The sequence below is a fragment of the Bombus pascuorum genome, chromosome 9, assembly GCF_905332965.1.
Source record: "Bombus pascuorum chromosome 9, iyBomPasc1.1, whole genome shotgun sequence".
Taxonomy (NCBI): domain Eukaryota; kingdom Metazoa; phylum Arthropoda; class Insecta; order Hymenoptera; family Apidae; genus Bombus; species Bombus pascuorum.
This window is the reverse complement of record NC_083496.1, coordinates 16,726,620-16,744,836: the sequence shown is the minus strand read 5'-3', so window position 1 is coordinate 16,744,836 and position 18,217 is coordinate 16,726,620. Positions and strand designations below refer to the sequence as shown.

The following is an 18,217-nucleotide window of genomic DNA, read 5'->3' as shown; positions in this document are numbered from 1 at the left end:
GTACATCTGTAGAAACGTTTACGTCATGATTTAGCATTGTTGAATATTGTCCGAATCGATAAAAAAAGCGGTATCGCGGCAGATAATTTTTATCAAAGGAATGCATCAGAAAAAAGAGACAAACCTCCGAGAACAAAGTCGTAAGTTCAGGTCCATAAATCTGAACGTTTCCTTTGGAAGTTGTATTCGTTCGTAGCATTAATCCACGATTAAGACGTTTAAATACTTTTTCGGGAGATACGGACAGGTAAACGGACAACGAAAGGGCGGAAAACGAGCGATCGGCATAATGGGATAGTTCAGCGACAACAATTCGCTCTCAGAGCCCCGTTTCCTTCTTTTCTTCTTTTTTTTTTTTGTTTTTTTCTTTTCTTTTTTTCTGTTCTTCCTACTTTTTGTCGCTCGCGAAGCTTTCGTACATAGCTTGTGGCTATCGACGGAAGATCGTGTCCCATAAAATTTCCGAGCAGTAGTAATCGAAAGGACCCTTCAGCCTAGAAACGGGCAGTTACCTGAGGCAGTTAAGTTAAATGCCTGTTAGCAGACGTTAACTGCTCGCCGCTATGGGTTCTATTCCGTGGACGATTGCAATTTTAATCGCCTCTTCATTATGATTAAATTTAAATCGGCTGTGTGCAGGTCTAATAAAGCTCGTTCCGCGGTTGCCGCTCTGGAAACAGAAAATGTCTCCTGGGCGGATTAAAATACGCGTAATTAAAACCGTAAAGCGCCAATACGTGTCCCCGAAAATAGACTGTCGGCTTCGCGATAAATGTCTGGCTGAAAAAAGCTTTTTGTCTGAACGTGGGCACACGTGTGCGCGCGCGTATACGATCACGTACGGGTTGGCGGACATGTTCATCGCTGCACCGCCGGAATGATTGAGCTTTATTTGAAGCATCGAGATCGGTTAATTAATATTCTAGAGATGATTGACGGTAAGGAACGGTGCGTTTGTGTATACGTTTCTAAAATCATGTAACGAAACGCGAGAGCTGAAACGATACGAGCGTGTAAGCGAACGAGCGCGCGCGCACACAAAAAGAGCCATTGACCCCTGGTCACGAACAGAGGGTTTCGAGAAGGGATGAAAAAAAGCCCTTGGACGTTCCCCGCAGATGGCATTTTTCGCGCATCCACGAGAGCTGTGAAATTATTTATAGCCGTCGAATCGCCGTTTTGCAACGAATAATTTTCGAATATCGTCGAACTTTTGCTCGACGATGCGGCATTTTTCCCTGGATACCCGCGTAATGCGTATGTCGCGCGCCAACGCACTCCACGATTTTATTATTTCCAATATAATATTCGTAGGATCGGAGGGTTGGTAGATCGACCGCGACAGACAATGGTTCGCGAGAAACGAAAATCGTAGGACGAATCAAGAGAGAGAGAGACAGAGTGAAAGAGTATCGAGTATCTGCTTCCTCCGCTTCTATGTTCGTTTCTTTCTATCCCGTTGCGTTTCGTTTTTTCATATGGGAATATAGAAAATGTCATTGGTAGGGTGTAGAGGATCAATCGCAAACGAACAGAGGAAATAAATAAGCGAGAACGGGAAATAAGCAAAGTGAATGAAAGAAAGGACAAATAAAGGGTGTATTTATATTTTATTTGAAATAATAAAAGTCGGTCTAATGTATAATTCATTATATCCATTACTACTAATTAAACCAAGTGAAAGGACAGTAGAGGGGTGAGTGAATTTTTTAACGATAAAGTTAGCGGCTTTTGATTATTTTATTGTTGCTGATTGAGACGGATTTTCATACGAACTGGCCTCGCTTTCATTAAATTTCTGATTATCACGTTAAAAATTGCATCGCCGATGTTTATCTCAGACAGAGACCGGTCGCTTGACCGTGGTCACGCTAAACGAGTGCCACAATTGAAAACGTTATTATATTAACGACTAATTGAATGCATCGCATAATTCTGGGTATTGGCTACGTGATGCCGCATCGAAGTAATTGTTGATTGTAAAGCAGTTCCGACGAATGCGTTATCGTGCAAGCAATGTAATAGTTGTTAATTAACAGCAATTAGAGACGAAACGGCAATTACATCTCTTTTCAAGTAGTAATAAATTACAACAGATCGATAAATCGTAATATTTCATTACACTATTTCAAGTATTTTGTTGGTAATTAGAAAACTCTTCCTCGCTCGCGCTCTTCCTCCGCCAACGCTATCATCGCATTAAAACCGGTCGTTGGTTAATTTTTAGCTGCATCCGACGCCGTTCCCCTGATCCATTCCGTAGTCTCGCAACTACCTTCATGTTCCGACTCTGTTTCGCTCGATTAAAAAGTCCCGATTGTTCGCGCAGGAAATTCTGCAAACTTCATAAGCGAAGTATTCTTTCGGCGATTCTTCGTATCGCCAATTACCTGGTTAAGAACATAATTTAATAGCGGCTCGCGTTCCACGATTCTCGCGCCAATTGTTTGATTCGCTATCGTTCTTTTCCCTCTCCTTTTTTCTTTTTTTTCTTTCTTTCTTTTTACGGCGAATGCAACGTTCCTTCGTTATACGAAACGAGTACGTGTATTTTGTGAAATTTTTGATAGTTTTACTTGTAAAGCATTTCTCCCTCTTCCAAATTGATTAGGAGTAATCTTATCCGGTTAGAAAGTAAAGACTGGCCCCTTTTCCTGGGTATTATCGCGATATTGAATATGCACGTTTTTCCGCTTACTTTATTCATAAACTGCTATGTTTTCTGACGATATCTGATGAGATCTGTACACGACTAAAGTAGAAACAAAGCCACCGAGGTTAATCGTTTGATTTTCGAACAAGTACACGGTAATTACGTGTTTCTATATTAAAATATGAAAAAATTCTGACAATGGAGTTGATCGGCTCGATTCTCAAGTAGTTTATATCGCTACACGTAAAAGCTATTACGGCTCTGAAAGTGTCGGCTTTAAAATTGGAGAAACGATTACAACAATCGTTCTGTCGAATTCTATTGTAGCCAAGAAATGTTCGAGGCAACTGTTAACGCAAATAAATAGTAACAATTCTGCTAAAAGTATTCGGATTTGGAATTGAAAAGAGTCAATATTGTAAAGAGGAAAGCAAATATTTACGGTTCTCTCGCAAAACAGACATAGAATCACAATTAATCGAAAACCATCTCCGTTTAAAGGAATAAAATGCGAAAACGCCAATAGGTAATGAATCGTAGCGAGTGCGTCGCACCTCGCGATGCACAGGGTGCAAAAGAGCCACGTGTGCACGCGACACACTCCGACACATCCACGGGGGTGTCCCAGCCCTCGTAAAAATGTTGAACGGCGGTCCGCCATGGCGAGTCAAGAAATCTTTGATAGCGACGCTCGATAGTATAGCGACGCTGGGCGCCGGCGCCTTTCCCTAGCAGCCCCATTGGTGCCTGAGGCCCTCTCCACACGAGAGCCCGCCGCCGGGTTTCCTTGGAAACGCTTCGTTCGCTCTGATGTCTACCCTCGCCCATGGAAAACCTCTTTCAATTAGGCAGCCAGCAACCCCGAGCACCGACCGTCGGATCACCCTCTCTCTTTTTCCCTCTTTTTCCCTCTTTTTCCCTCTTTTTCCCTCCTTTCCCCTCTTCTCACCGGCTTGTCCGCGGTACTTCTCCAACGCGTATCTACCTGCGTCTCGAGGTATAGCTTTGCGACGAGTTCTCGTTCGCATCGACGACTCTCCCCCCTCCAGTTCCCCACGATTCGTCGTCCGTTTAGTGATTTCCTTCGTTCTTTAATAATTATACTGGATGTTCGAGACTCGGAGACTCGACAATAGGAAGTTACGTTACGCTCGAAAGCATCGTGACGTTTCTCGAGTGGAGGGATGACGAAGAATATAGAGAGAAGACGTTCGAGCAAGAACGAAAGAAATTCTAGGGGATATATTACGCGATCGGTTGATCCGATGGGCGGGGTGGGGCGGGGGGAGGGTGAACGTTTGACCGAGGAACGAAGAAAATTAGTAGACGAAAATAATCTGTGGATTTAAACGATCCGAACTGTCGTCGTGTATATTTGGAGCACGTCGATCGTGATGTCATGGAACCGCGAGATTAACGTTCGTAATAACGAATTTCCTGATAACCATCGTATGAAAAATATCAAGACTCCGGTAGGAGCGTCGCACACATGCCGTTTTCCACATGCATGTGGACACGGGAAAAAGAAGACGAGCAAAAACTGTTTGATATGCAGCACGACGCCCGGCTTGACTGACGCTTCCGAGTTGCGAATAAAATTTTCATGAATTTCTATTAGCTTCGTTTTTCTAGACGTGCCCCGGAGACTTAAAAAAGCTCCAGCCAGTTGTTGGCTGAGAGGGAAGAGCGTGAACCATATCTCGTTGGTCAAGACTCGAGTATCGGTTTTATCAATTTCCGCTTTAAAGCTTCGGTCCACGCTTCCACGTTTTTAAATATCTCATTAGTGCAACAGATACTATGCTTATATATGTACAAGGGATTAATTATTTGCCCACAATAGAGTATAATATTCAGATGCTCTAGTTACATGATCTAGATCCTTTTTGAATATTCTTCTGGATAAGTTAAATAAATACGAATAAATTTGGATGGTATTTGAAAAATGATTGAAATTTCGGTAGCGTCATCTCTTGTGCAATTTCTCCTAGTTATTCCAATGATCTTTGAATTTAGCGTACGCACAGAGTCAGGGAAAGTTTCGAGAAAGTTTTGCGGTTACCTCACAGCAAGTCAAAGTCCACCAAAATTCGAGACCCCGTAGGGTGAAGGCTTAACGCTACTCCAAGTTTCAGTTTAATCCGAAAAGCCGCGGTAGGCCAGCGAAATTGATTTTGAGACACTCGCGGTACCACCTAGTTATGCCTATTAAACGTGTCTCTTGTTGTTCAAACAACGACGTAGAATCAAGCAACCGGCATTCCTGCTTGAAATATTATAGGAAATTGTTGGGTAAGAATTTCATCGTGTTTAATTCGTTACCCTCGGCTGTTTTCTCAGAATTATTCGAGCATTTGATCAAAAGTGAAAATATTGTCTGAAGCATTTTTTTCGTCAAAAATTTATATCGTCAAACTGTAGGGATGGTTTGCAAAACTTACTTGTACTCGACTTTCCGTGAGGCCAATTTTCACAGCTATCTCCTCCCTGAGAAAGATGTCCGGATAGTGCGTTCGATTGAAACACCTTTCCAGTTCGTTCAGTTGGGCCGGTGTAAATCTCGTTCGGTGCCGTTTCTGCTTGGCAGGTTTGTCATCGCCTTGTCCAATCGCAGCCGCGTTTCCTATCGTAGGAAATAAATTTTTCAATCTGTTCAATTCGATCAAACCTATCTGCCTTCGTTTAATTATGAATAATTCGACTAAATTAAAGTGTGCTAATCAGGAATCCGTGAAATTGAGAGAGTTAGGAGAACTGACGCTAAACGTAGTACAGCGAACATAATGATCAGTTTGTAATTTTACGCTTTCGTTGCATTTTGGGGAATCTGAATGATCATTTGTAAAATATATGAATAAAATCTTCTTGCGTTATACGCTTTCCCGTTTTGATTTTTTTGCAGCAGTAGCACTTCGTTTTTAAATACGGACTGCGTTTATTTAAACGAAATGTTGGCCAGTGTCTGATTAAATAAACTTCCACCATCTAATCTACTTTATGTGAACGAGAACTTCTATCATATGATCTTTTAATAAAATCGCTAAAGTCTTGTTACGTGAATTCTAATTATATAAATTTGTCCCTTGAGAAGTTCGAAGAAATGGAATTCTACCGTACAAGTTTCATGCTTTAGTCGTCCACTGTTAATAAGAATTATTTAAAATGTTCAATTCATCGTCAGCATGATCCTATTCCTGCGGACTTGTTGTTTCAAATTCTTCACCCCGACACTGGATTCGCCGATTTCGATACAATCTTCCATTACTTTCGCGCGCCAAGTGTACCGTCAACAGCTTGCACGCGAGGAAGCGAAATTTAGAATTTATTCTACAAGGAAACGGTATCAGGGCTTGGCCGTCGACGAATAATAAAAAGAACGAAAGAGAAAAAAAAGAAACGGGTATACACATTCGAACACGGTAAAACGCTTACCCGTGCCAGGCATCGTCATGATTAATTCCTGATGAAGCGTGAGGCCACTGCCGGCAGACAATCCGGTGCCCAAATTCACTCCCAGCACGCCGTCCAACTTCTCGTGCCTCTTCAGGTCCTGCGCATGAAGATCCTTCGCTCCTGCGAACGCGAAACGCGAAAAAAACGAGCCATTACAGTTTTCTGTTACTCCGCGGCCGCCACCGGCCCCTCGTCGTGCTCACTCCCTTTTCTGCTCTATGTAGTTTAAATTTGTATAGGAGCAGAAGCTGAGTGGCCGGTGGGGAGGGGAGCACGAACCACTTAGCACGAAGGTGCGAGAATCGTCACCGGCCTCTGGCTTCTAGGCGAGCAAACACATACATCGAGATCTGCCATCGTACACGGACACGTGTTCGCGCGCGCCGACACTCACAGCTACGTGGTCGTAGGAAATTTCTAGAATGCGTGGGTGGAGAACGACTGAAACACCCGCACAGGGGACACGGTGATTGCGCGGCCATCGCGCGTCGTTGTGCTTTGTCAAACCTGATTACGTAATCAACTAAACTAGTTCCTAACCTCCAAGAGGCTGATCTAGGGATGTTTTTCACAGTATCAATAAAAACAATGGCGCGAGTGATCAGCTCGAGGAACAATGGAGAGCAAGTGGAAAAATCGTGTTCGGTACAGCGAACAGCTGTAACTAAGTTGAAATTTAGACGGCACATAAGGGGTGAGTGTGACGAGAGTGGCGTACTTAAAAATTTGTCAGCTTTCAGATTACCCATCTGCAAAATTAATCCTAGAAGCGAAGTACTTTTCTTTGTTGGAAGTGTGATCCTTTTGTTCAAATACAGCATTATATTATATTATGCATATATATATATATATTATCTCAAAAAAGATCGTTTTAATTATTTTTCAATAGTAAACAAATATATCATCGTATATATTTAATACGACTAGATTTGATATTATGACATCATTAGTAGTCAGATTCTACGAAAAGGTTGTTCTCGTTATTAGCTGTTTGAATAGTTTGTCATTTTCTACTTTAACGTTTGCTACCCTGCTTCTTTTAGTTATCTTCCAGCAAACCAACGATATTAAATAGGCAATGGAACGTTAAATTTTAAAGATTCATCAAGTCTAAGAACGCTATGGGTAACAACGAAAGAATTATTAAAACCACATTCTCTCCGTTGGAAAGTAGATTTATATAAATCAAAAATTTATTTCGTGGAATATTACGCTTGCGATATAACACATTATATATAAAATTGATTATAAAATTTTCCTGAATATTCTGTTATTTCTCAAATCACTGGATGGTAAGTCGCCTGCATTAGGATCATCGTCGCGGTTAGTACATTCCTCTCGATATCACAGATGCTGTTAATTAAGCGTCGGATCGTACATCAAACGTTATGAAGTCACACGCGTTACACCGGAACGATAATATAGTAACCAAGGAATTTTATTGGTTTCATAAACACGCTGACCGGCCCGGCAGTTTTGCATCGATATTTTATAATCCGGTCAGCTAATAGTGATTCATACGGCGCGTTTGGGCCGGCGTGTATTCAAAATGCTTAATGCGACTGTACACGCATAATAACGTTAAATAGTCTGGAATTTGAACTGGTGTTGGAAACATCGCGGCAATAGTTAGAAAATTTCGATCGAACCGCATATTTTCGCGAGAGATCGAACAATCATCTCGCTTTTTACCAAGTTATGCAAATCTCAGGCGCACAATCCAATCGTTTTTATCGGACCGATATCTCACGCATCGTGTACGCGTATTAATGTAATTTGTATATCTGATGAATATTGACTGCAAAACGTTTCACCGACCATAACTGTGAATCGTCCGCCGTGACTTTGCAAATTTCTTGCGTTCCATCGTGCACATTATTCGCGATAGAATTATCTCCAAAGTTTTATTTTGTTTCTATTTTTCACTTCGTTTTTCGTTCAATTACAAGTCATATAGACGACAAATCACTTTAACATAGAAAGGAAAGAAGAAGAAGAGAAAGAGGGAAGTAATGAAAAATCCGATATGATTCGAAAATTAAATTCATGAAAATACACCATGCTCGACGCGTATGAATTATAAATGATGGAAAATGTTGGAGCAGCGGACGAATCGAAAGGATCATAAAACAGCGGAAGACGTCTCGAAGTGTCGAGGAGCATGGTTCGGAGAAAGGGCACGATCCTCGGCGACCACCAGCGTGCAGCAACCGTTTACTCAATGGGAACTCCGTATGAATGAACTTTATGACTGTTCTTTATTTTCGTTTTATTTTTATGGATCTTGATGATTTTATTTCGATTTTACTGGTCGAGACCCGGTATTTATGAGCATCGTCGCTCTCGCCCATCCAAAATTCGGTAGGTTTCTTTGATCTCTTCATCGTGGATTTTTGTTTCAGCGAAAAGAGCGGTGAAGAGAGATAAAGAGAGGGAGGGAGGGAAGAAGGGAGAGAGACGACGACGACAGATGAAAAAAGCGGGAGAAAGAGAGAACGCCGATACTGGATTCTTCCATGAATTTTCCAACAATTTTGTGCCGCAGCTGCGAAGCTTGCACTAAAAAAGAGCACGTTGAATTGAATTGTCACTATGTGATCCGCGCCATGACCCGTGTAATTTAATTCGTCTCGATCAAGATCAATTTGAATCGGCGACAAAAAAAAGCGTATTTTATATAAAGAATGAAACAGTATGTGTCGCAAAAGTTGCGAACCGTTCGTTCTTTGCTACGCAATATCATAAACGAGAGTTTCGATTCTTTGAAATTTAAAAGGTATTTAAAACGAAAAATAAAGAGGGGCAAATAAATATTAAATCTATACGGGTGTTAGCAAATTCAATTCGCTTAATTGGTCGAGGCGAGTTTTGATAAAAATTGGCAAACAAGATATGATTAGTGCGAAAGTGCCGTTTCGCGAGGATTAGTGCTGCAACCTTTTGTTTGCTTCGCAACCGTTCGCCTCTCATTAACGCTAAGAATCATTGTTTAATCCTATTCTATCTGTTCGGATTATCGGATTATTTAATCGAATTAAAAGGATGGCACCCTAAGACAACGAATCCACTTGCGTATGGTTATTTTCCATTTATGTCAGGTTGTCCGAAAAGCTCCTGTCGTTCTATAAGGAAATAACATTACATAAGTTCATTGAATTATGCAGGAACATAATAATAGGAGTACGACGAAATAGATCATACCTAATTCGAAAAGAGAAATTGTTGTTCATCTATTATCATCTTATGAAACAAAAGAAACTTTTCCGACAACCTAATATACATATATTTTGCTTTTTCTTTTAAGCACTGTATCTCTTAATTTACTTTCTTATTGATACAAGTCAGGAAAAGGACAAAATGAGTCTCGATACTGCAACACGTCGTAAGAATGATATTTTACAAGCACTAATGATAGTTTTAAAAGTTGACGATTGACAGTACAATCCTCTTCAACGTTCGATTAATAAATTTATAAATCGATCCACTAATATTCATTTAGACATGAAAAATCACGAACAGTATATACTTTTAATGCATCGATGTAATATTTAAATGAGATTAACGCTTTCAACGAAGTTGTTTCATCGTCGTCGCGTTTCTGTGAAAAAAAATGTCACGATTTAAAAAAAAAACCTAGGTAGGAAAAATATTTTGCAAGTCGTGTTAAAAATATTGGATATCTTTAGTGGAAAAAATTTGTATGTGTGGATAAATGAATCTAAGACGAAGGAGGTTGTACGTGGCGACAAAAATCGACAGTTAATTGTTCTTTAACTGAACCGACACGTCGTGCTTTTGCTCGGTTTCTACCACTAGTCCCAACTCTAAATCGTTCCTTAACTTCCCGCCTAATGTAATCAGCGTTGAAGTAATTAAGGTCATCAAACTCGAGAAGCGGTTTCCTTGGGCGGGAGAGAAGCGAACAGGCGTCCGCCACGTGTTATCGAATCAAAGTTTTCCTTTTTATCGTTCGACCAACTTTTCCCTTCTGTTTCGCGTGTGTACCGCGATTTTCGACAGGGAAAACCGAGATTGACTATGGCGTTTGACGCACGCGACGTATAATTTCTGCATGATCGTTGATGGGGATGAATGGGGATGAATGGGGATGGCGATTGTATTTCGCCCATCTTTCGGATTTTCTGGAAATTTTTTTACAAAATCTGAGAGCTTTATATAAAAATACAAACATTGACCGATGTTCGAACCATTAGAAATGGAATAGAATATGTTGAAATTTTTCATCCCGATTCCAGATTTTTTATATCATACTATGTATCTGGCAGGATCGAAAAGATTTGATAACATATTCGAATGGCGCCGTGCGAAATATTTTGCATAATTTGCATCTATTTTGTTATTAATTATTACTACAATTAGCAAAATAAATTAATTTCAGTAGGAAATATTTCTTGGAAGGAGGAACGTTGACTAATTATTAACGAAGATTATTGCTAAAATATTCAGATTGTATCTTCTTAATTGACATTGGATATTTTGCATATACGTAGTTAGAAAGGAACGCGCGCCGTCGGACAGAGCTTTCTCAGAGCGTAGCTCGACGTTCCACAATAAAAATAAATAATCGAATGAATATATTATTGTTCATGAAGCTTATAAATATTTTATACTATAACGCGGATAGTTAAGGTAACGAATAAAATATAATTCGCAAGTATAATTGCTTAAATGTGTCAGCGATTGTACGTTTCAGGACGCTCGGTATCAGAAGCGTGGAATTGCTTATTTTTTAACAGATTTTTAGTGGTTAGTATTATATGAATCGTTCTTTCATAATTAACAACCCTTTAAACGTAAATGGCAGTATTATTTTTGACGTTTCCATGTTTTCGGCTAATGTTACTTTTTAAACGTTAATGAAAGGAGATTTTCATGCAAGAAAAATAATCGAGAGTTATAAAGTCTTAATTTCAATCTTTTAAGTTCAATTATGTTTTATGCAAAAGAATAATGTTTATTACTTAAAATATCATTTTTAACCTACTCAGATATTAACATTTTTCCCCATTTTTGATAACTGGAATTCGGTTGAGCAATTCTTTTCCACGAATAAGTTATCGAATATAATGAAACTTATACAATTAAGAATCAAAGTTTCCGGAGCCGTTCGTTGCTCGCCGCCGTTACTTTCAAAACCACTCGACGTTTCGATGCAATAAAAATATTCTGCTGCCACACTTTTAAAGTACACGTTTAAAGAACAGAGAAAAAAAGTAATTTTTTCACCTGTCACCACAGATCATCGTTCTCGCAAATAGAATATTTAATAACCGAAAAGGACTTGTACGTAAAACGATGAAAAATCTTTGATCCTCCACATTTCAACTGGCAAGGACTACGACGAAATACCATCCTAAGCTCAATTACCATAAACACGTAAGTCAGGCAATGTCATACGCTTTCTTAGGAATAAAAAAAGCGAAAGATGGCCAAAGCAATCTCAACCCTTGCACAGCACAAAGGACTTTATTCCCCACTTTTCACAATCAAACCACGAAACAACGAAACAACGAAACGAGAAAATAATTTCAGCAGACCCTCAAACATCTCTATTTAGCATTATCCTCCGACTAAGCATCCTGGAAAATTGTGCAACTTCACAGAATCGATTTCGAAAGCTATTGTACGTGCGATCACGCGATGGAAAGTTCGCCACGTAAATTTCCTTGAGAAATATTCCAAAAGCACACGGGATTCGTCGAGGAGTTAAAAACTTTTTGGTCGCACCTCTCTGTCATTACTTACCGGGAATACCGTGTACCGAACCGCCGGCGGAGATGTTGTTGAGCATGCCGCTCCCAGGGAGTGCAACTCCCGACACAGATAGGACGGGGTTACAGAAAATCCGCGTGTCACCGCGAGCCACCCTCGAAAGTTCCGTGCTACGAAACAGTATATACAACGAAAGGATATTGCGAATATTTCTCGTGGATAGAACGCGACAAGATGCGGTATACACGACGAGACGTGTTCATGAAACGGCCCGTGCCCCAGCAAGGCAAACAGCGGACTGCCTAGCTGCCATATCCGAGCTCCCCCACCGCCGAGGATAGCCGTGGATGTCCCTCTCTCTGTCGCGCGAAACACCCTTTTGCGGGCCTCTTCTTCTCGCCCGTTGCACGCGCCAGATCGTTCTCACTCCTGTACCTGGCTTGTGGGCGTGATATTAAATCGCTGCCGTGCTTCAGACTCACCGATGCCGCCAGGAACGTACTTAGTCGAAAGGGGAACCTGCAAACGATACGTATACCTGAATGAAACAGCGTTTCCAACTTAGCAAATGTTTGGGGATGATCCGAGAAGTTTGGCGATTTAAAGTAATTAAGAATGCCTCGTTCTCGGAAGTAAAACTGGCTTTTGGCAGGAAAGATGGCTCGCTGGAGGAAAACAACTGACGATTGGTCGTGCGAATGGGTAGCACTTGGCGCTTATGATCAAGATTCGAAGGTACTTCCAATAGTTTCGGTCTATCGGACGTTTAATCTGTAACATTGTGAGCAAGTTGGAGAGGCTAGAAGTTGTGAAAATAGGGGTCTACGTTGATAGAGACGGGCGAAGGTCCAATGAGATCGGCGTACTTCCGGTAACGCTTTATGGGAAATGTTACGCGACTGGAGAACCGATAGAGAGACAGATTGGCAGGACAAAAAGCGGGAAGAAGAATATATAAGAAAAGATATAGCGATATCAAACGACGAAGAAGAAGATGACGAAGGAAAAGAGAAGAGTGTATACGCGAACCAAGTCTCGCGAATGAAGAGGGGGATGAAGGAAAAGAGTAAAAATGGAGAAAAAGAAAAAAAAAAAGGATGGAAGGAAATCGAGAAGCGGTAGTGGCAGAGTTTTGCTCACGGACTACGGTGGTTGGCGGGGCTGTCCATATCCGAGGTAAACTCTATCCAGGTTACTGTAGTCTAGCTGTCTCTGTTTTGCGGTAGGCGGTAACCGCCACGGACGCAGCTCCAATGAGCGAGTAGCCCGCCCTCTGGATGCCCCACTAGCTTACCCTCTGCTGGAGATTTATTGAAATTTTATTTTTATGGCCGGTAAGCACGGCGTCCGGTGGATGCAGGGGGTTGCAGGGTGCGCGTCGGGGCCAGACGGAACGAAGGAGAGAGGAGGATTCCTTCTCGTTTCCTCCAACTTTTTTTCCACGTTTCCTCTATCCTCGTTTCGCCACCAACGACAGCCACCCTGTATTTTATCCCTTTCCCTCTTTCGCGTTTTTTCTCTCTTTGGCCTGGCTGTACGCTGCCGCGTAGCCCGGCCACTTTATTCACTACGTCCTTTTAATTCAATAGCTACCCTTTTTATAAGGTAGCGGCCGCCGAGCGAAGACGGAAGTCGGCCGCGTCGCTTCCAACGTCAACCACGGCACCATATGCCAACGATCGCCTCTACGCTAACCTATCGACGCAACCTTGTTCTCCAACTTTTCTTAGCCTTAAATATGCCAGTAGTCGACCAAACTTTGCAATTGTCTATCGCATCCGTTTATCGCGATTCAAGGCACATGTTTACCGTGTAATGCTTCGAAGCATTGAATCGAACACTTGAAATCGTGCTGACTTTAGAAAGATTTGATATTATCGAGAGGGGTTGTTACGTGCAACGGCGCAGACAGAAATGGTTATAAGCGCGTTAAAAGGAAGTAGATCGAGACTCTGGTACGTTCATGCCAGACTATTGTAGTCTGGCGTTACAACGTCGTCCTGTGTTTAACTTATCGATTAGCATCCTCACGCATCTTCCTGGTATGACGTGACACGATGCTACATGATCTACATACGTATTCTTCTGCATGAATTACCATTATTATCTCTGGGATTACAATAGTAAGTAAGTTTTCTGTCCGGCAGATCTTTTTTTTTTCGTGCTACGATACTTTGATGCAACTATGCTTCTTGGATTTTACACGATAGTATAGAAATAGTATAGAAATTAATTCATAATTATCATGACAAATATTCGGGATAAATTACGTTAGGTGCAACTACTGATAGGCAAGCTGAAATAAAAAAAATTTGCAGATGCAAATTAAAATTATTTTATTCCTCGCTACGAACGCTTCGTCTCTTTATCTTATAAATGTTATTACAAATATTCAATTGCACCGTTTGCGCAGCATGAAAAATGGTAGAGGAAAAAGAAACATTGAAACGCTTTATTTCCCGAACGTCGATGCGAAAATTCATACTTGTCCAGCGGCGTGCGTCACCGGGAACGGTTATTTCAGTGTAGAAATAAGTTCGTAATAAACGTTGAAATACTACGCGCCGACAAATAACCGAAATTCGTTTTTGTCAGAATAACGATGCAGTTAATCGTCGTTGCTTTGTCGACGATCGCACGCGCAACTTACCATCGATGCGCGCTGGAATTTAAAAAAAAAAAAAAAAAAAAAGAAAGACGGTTACTGCGGGAAAACAATTAAACACGATAAAAAATTTCGAAGAGAAATTACGATCTCTCGAAGAAGAAGCAAATTTTGCAGAAATGCCACGCGCAGATACCAAGAAGCCATATTGCTTCCAGAAGGGGCGGATGTCAAAGAAATTTAATAAACACGGCAGAAACGCTTCATCGTTCGACTATTCGGCATTCTTGCATTAATATGAAGATAATTTACAGCGTAGAGTTAATATCCGAGACGTACTGCTTTCGAAGTGGCTCATCGACGACAGGCCGAACCACACAGGCAGAAATTAGATTCGTCTGATTTTCTAAATTCGCGAAGTAACGCGCGAGCGCCAACCTTAATTCCGCGAGATCATTGAAAAGAAAAGCAAACATTCGTGTTAACACATGGGAGTACATGGATAATGGTATTAAAGATAATTAACGTCGGTGGTCCATAGTATTCGATCACTAGTCGAGCGAAAACGGCGAGAAATGTTGGAGCGCCGCGCGGCGATGTGCGTGGTCGAACAAACGCTGACTGTCCATGGAAAATGGTGTAACCAGTGGTACGCTTGGTTCCTACGCTTCCAAAAATACGCTGGAATTCTCCGGTTTAATGAAACAGACATAACCAGAGAATGCACGGCGGGATTCGTGCGCGCACCACAGGAATTCTTCGGCTACAACGCAATTGTATATTTCAAATATCCGCCGTTTGCAGTTTTTATTCTCGGTCAGCAGCTACATTAACTTTCCGCGACTAGTTGATTACCGGTTAATTATTGTTACAATCGTGTTCTGGCAGCTCGATTACCTAGGTTCGATGCACCTTTGGAGGGAAAATTCGAAATATAAATTGCCAAAAGAAGAACGTTATAATAGTCGAACGATCGTTTAATCAAGGTTGTCGTCCTTCCAGAGAATTCGTCGAACGAATTTCCAACGACTGGAAAGAATAAAAAATTTCGAGTAGCTCGGATCGATCGGATCACACGTATTTTTAACTTGGTGACTAACGTTCAAATCGGAGTATCTATATTTCTTTTTAATTTTCTCCTTGTCTTCTCCTCCCTCGTTTTGTTCCTTTAAACGATAGAAGAGACGAGAATTGCAACAATGGCAACACACGAAACACTTGGGCGGCGGAAACACGCAGAGGCATATGTGCCTGTAGGCGATCGATTTTAAACAGGCGAGACGAGCTGCGGCAAATTGACAATGTGTCGAATGCAGACTACCGATGCCTCTGGCTAAAACTACCCTTCCGTGCTGCGAGATCGAGGTTCGTTTTAGGTGTAACACGTCACGCGTTTTCCGAAAAAGACTCCGCGTCATGAATTCTTTATCTTTTTTCCAAAGTAGGATTTTTTTAACGTTACTTCGACCCAACGACGGAAATTTTCCGCCCTGAATTATTACGTGCTCTATTCGCTAATTTCGTAACCAATTTCTTAGACCACTCACATTTATTCCAAAGCATTTTCTCAAGTATCGAATCCAGATTGCCTATCAAGGAAACAGACGTTCGAATAAGCGAACCAGAATACTCGATAAATTCCATAGAAATCATTTCCGCGATTCTCTGAAGTCGAAACCACCACTGACAACGAACCGGTGTATGAAATCAAAATTGAAGGAAAAAGGGGACAGTACCGTTCTGCGGACAGATTCGTTTGGACAAACGAAATCTCTGTCCTCTGTCTAGTTAATTTTTCCGTCGTAGAACTCGTGCAGTTTCATCCTCGAAATATTCGACGAAGCAGAAGGCGAATGCTCAGGCTCACCCACCTGGGCCCACACGCCTGTGGAAGTAATACCACTTTCGCGACGCACCGTGCGCCCCGCCTGTTCCAATTGGAACAACGTGCACGGGCAACAGGCGACACACAGGTAGACAGGAATTTCTGATATTACATACCAGAAGCCGGTATGCCCCCATAACAATCCCGAGGGAGTGTACGAGGTTCTCCACATACGCCAGACATATTCCACGTCTAGCACGCCTCCCCGACTCTCGTCACTGTCTGTCTCCTGCTCGCTACAAATAGGCAACTGTTCCGCATCTATCTCTCTCTCTCTCTCTGAGACTCGTTCTTGTCATCCTCGTGTTTCCCTTCTACCCTGTTCGATTTCAATCCTCCATAATCGCTTGGCGAACTCGTCACGTCTTTAACGACGGAGAAGCCACTCCAATAAAAGACCTCTTTTCGACCTTTCGAGGGGAGGAGAAAGTTCCTATCGAAGTCAGAAGGGGCATTACACTTACCCGAAAGATCTCTAAACCGAACGTAAGTTGGATTTGGTAGACGATCAACGATGGACGATCAACTCGCTTACGAGTCGTTTTAAAATATTAGCATCGCGCCCGTTATGGGAGTTCTGTATAACCAGCAATGTCTACAACGTCGAACGCTTTAAACGCGATTACCGTAACCGGTTGCTCGATGAACAGGGTATAATTAGTTTAAGTAATTCTGTTTTATTAAAAGAAGTATGGTCGAACGGTACATAGAAATGTAAAACGAATATGCATATCGGTCGCCGATCGTGTCTTCGCTCAATTCGTTAACCGAAGCGTTTCTAAATTAGAAATTTTAACAAATCAGTTTCAGTTGGATTATAGTTTTGGTCTTCGTGAATGTAAATACGACGCGCTCCATCTTGAAAGCAAATAAATATCTCGAATTCTTAAATAAAGAAATTATTACGTTGAAAAAAATTGGCATTCCAGTTACTTCATCTCCTGTAATTAACGAGTTAATATTTAAACGCGTTGAATTGAACATTTCGGTAAATAGTATACGTGTATAGAACGCAACACGGTGCAGTTTTAATTATATGAAAACGCGAGCCCCGTGTGACTGGCCAGAAACGTTAAAAATTAGACTTGAAATCCAAACACCTGAGAACAGCTTCTTTGGAAGTTTGAGAGATGGTCGGAGCCTAATCGTGATTTGTCAATGGAGTGTTTTAAACGCACGACATCTGCTCACTTATCACGAAAATGGGCTGCATGTTGAGATAGGTCGTTCCACAAGGATTTAGTGCCTTCGTTAAGCCGTAAGCTTCATTCAATTTTCTCCAATTTGTGGCAATTTGTGCTTACAGCACCCACATGCTCTCGTGCCCCCACTCTTTAACACCGAGCCTCGGACGAGAGTGTGAACGTGCGCGCGCGTGTGCATACACACATACACACACTGGCTCGCGAACACATGCAAACACGGATGTACACGTACACAGTTGCAGAGAAACGGTCCTCCAGCGAAATTCATTCTATGCGTGCACTTCTCCAGTTGGAACTCTTGAAAACTCTTTCCAATGCCGGTTTTCCGAAATGCCTGGCCGCCTATACACGATTACAGTTGATCGCTGAAAGCTTTCGTCCGATAGATTTTCATGAAACCGATGCCCGATTATATTACCACCACGTGCAACTTGAAAGACTACTTGTTACGCGCTTCTCTTCGTGCTCTCTTTCTCTCCCGACCGGATATTCGTTGAATTTTCCTGCGTTTCGATACGATATCTCCCTCTCATTATTATTTGCAATAACTGCGATCTTTCGTTCATCCTATTTCTGTATTGAATTTTCCGTTTTTTTCTTTTTTTTTCCTTTTTTTTTTTTTTTTTTTTTTTTTTTTGATCGGAGAATATGGACGAATCGTACTGCAGCGATATCGTCCATTC

At 41.5% G+C, this 18,217-nt stretch overlaps 2 protein-coding genes across 3 annotated transcripts in view; one reads left to right on the top strand and one right to left on the bottom strand.

Annotated features, from left to right (window-relative positions):
- The window catches only part of LOC132911027 (homeobox protein orthopedia-like), a 28,613-nt gene extending 16,352 nt beyond the window's left edge, over positions 1–12,261 (bottom strand). Inside the window, exons 1-3 of one of the 2 annotated variants that reach the window (XM_060967352.1) lie at positions 11,873–12,261; positions 6,086–6,226; positions 5,095–5,276 (exon numbers count right to left, since the gene is read on the bottom strand). In XM_060967352.1, the coding sequence (XP_060823335.1) occupies positions 5,095–5,276; positions 6,086–6,226; positions 11,873–11,918 (369 nt within the window). In that variant the 5' untranslated portion in view covers positions 11,919–12,261. The remainder of the gene's footprint in view (positions 1–5,094; positions 5,277–6,085; positions 6,227–11,872) is intronic. The other variant, XM_060967353.1, reaches the window with a different exon arrangement.
- The window catches only part of LOC132911028 (protein tipE), a 232,202-nt gene that overhangs the window by 4,006 nt on the left and 209,979 nt on the right, over positions 1–18,217 (top strand). The gene's annotated exons all lie outside the window — the stretch shown is intronic.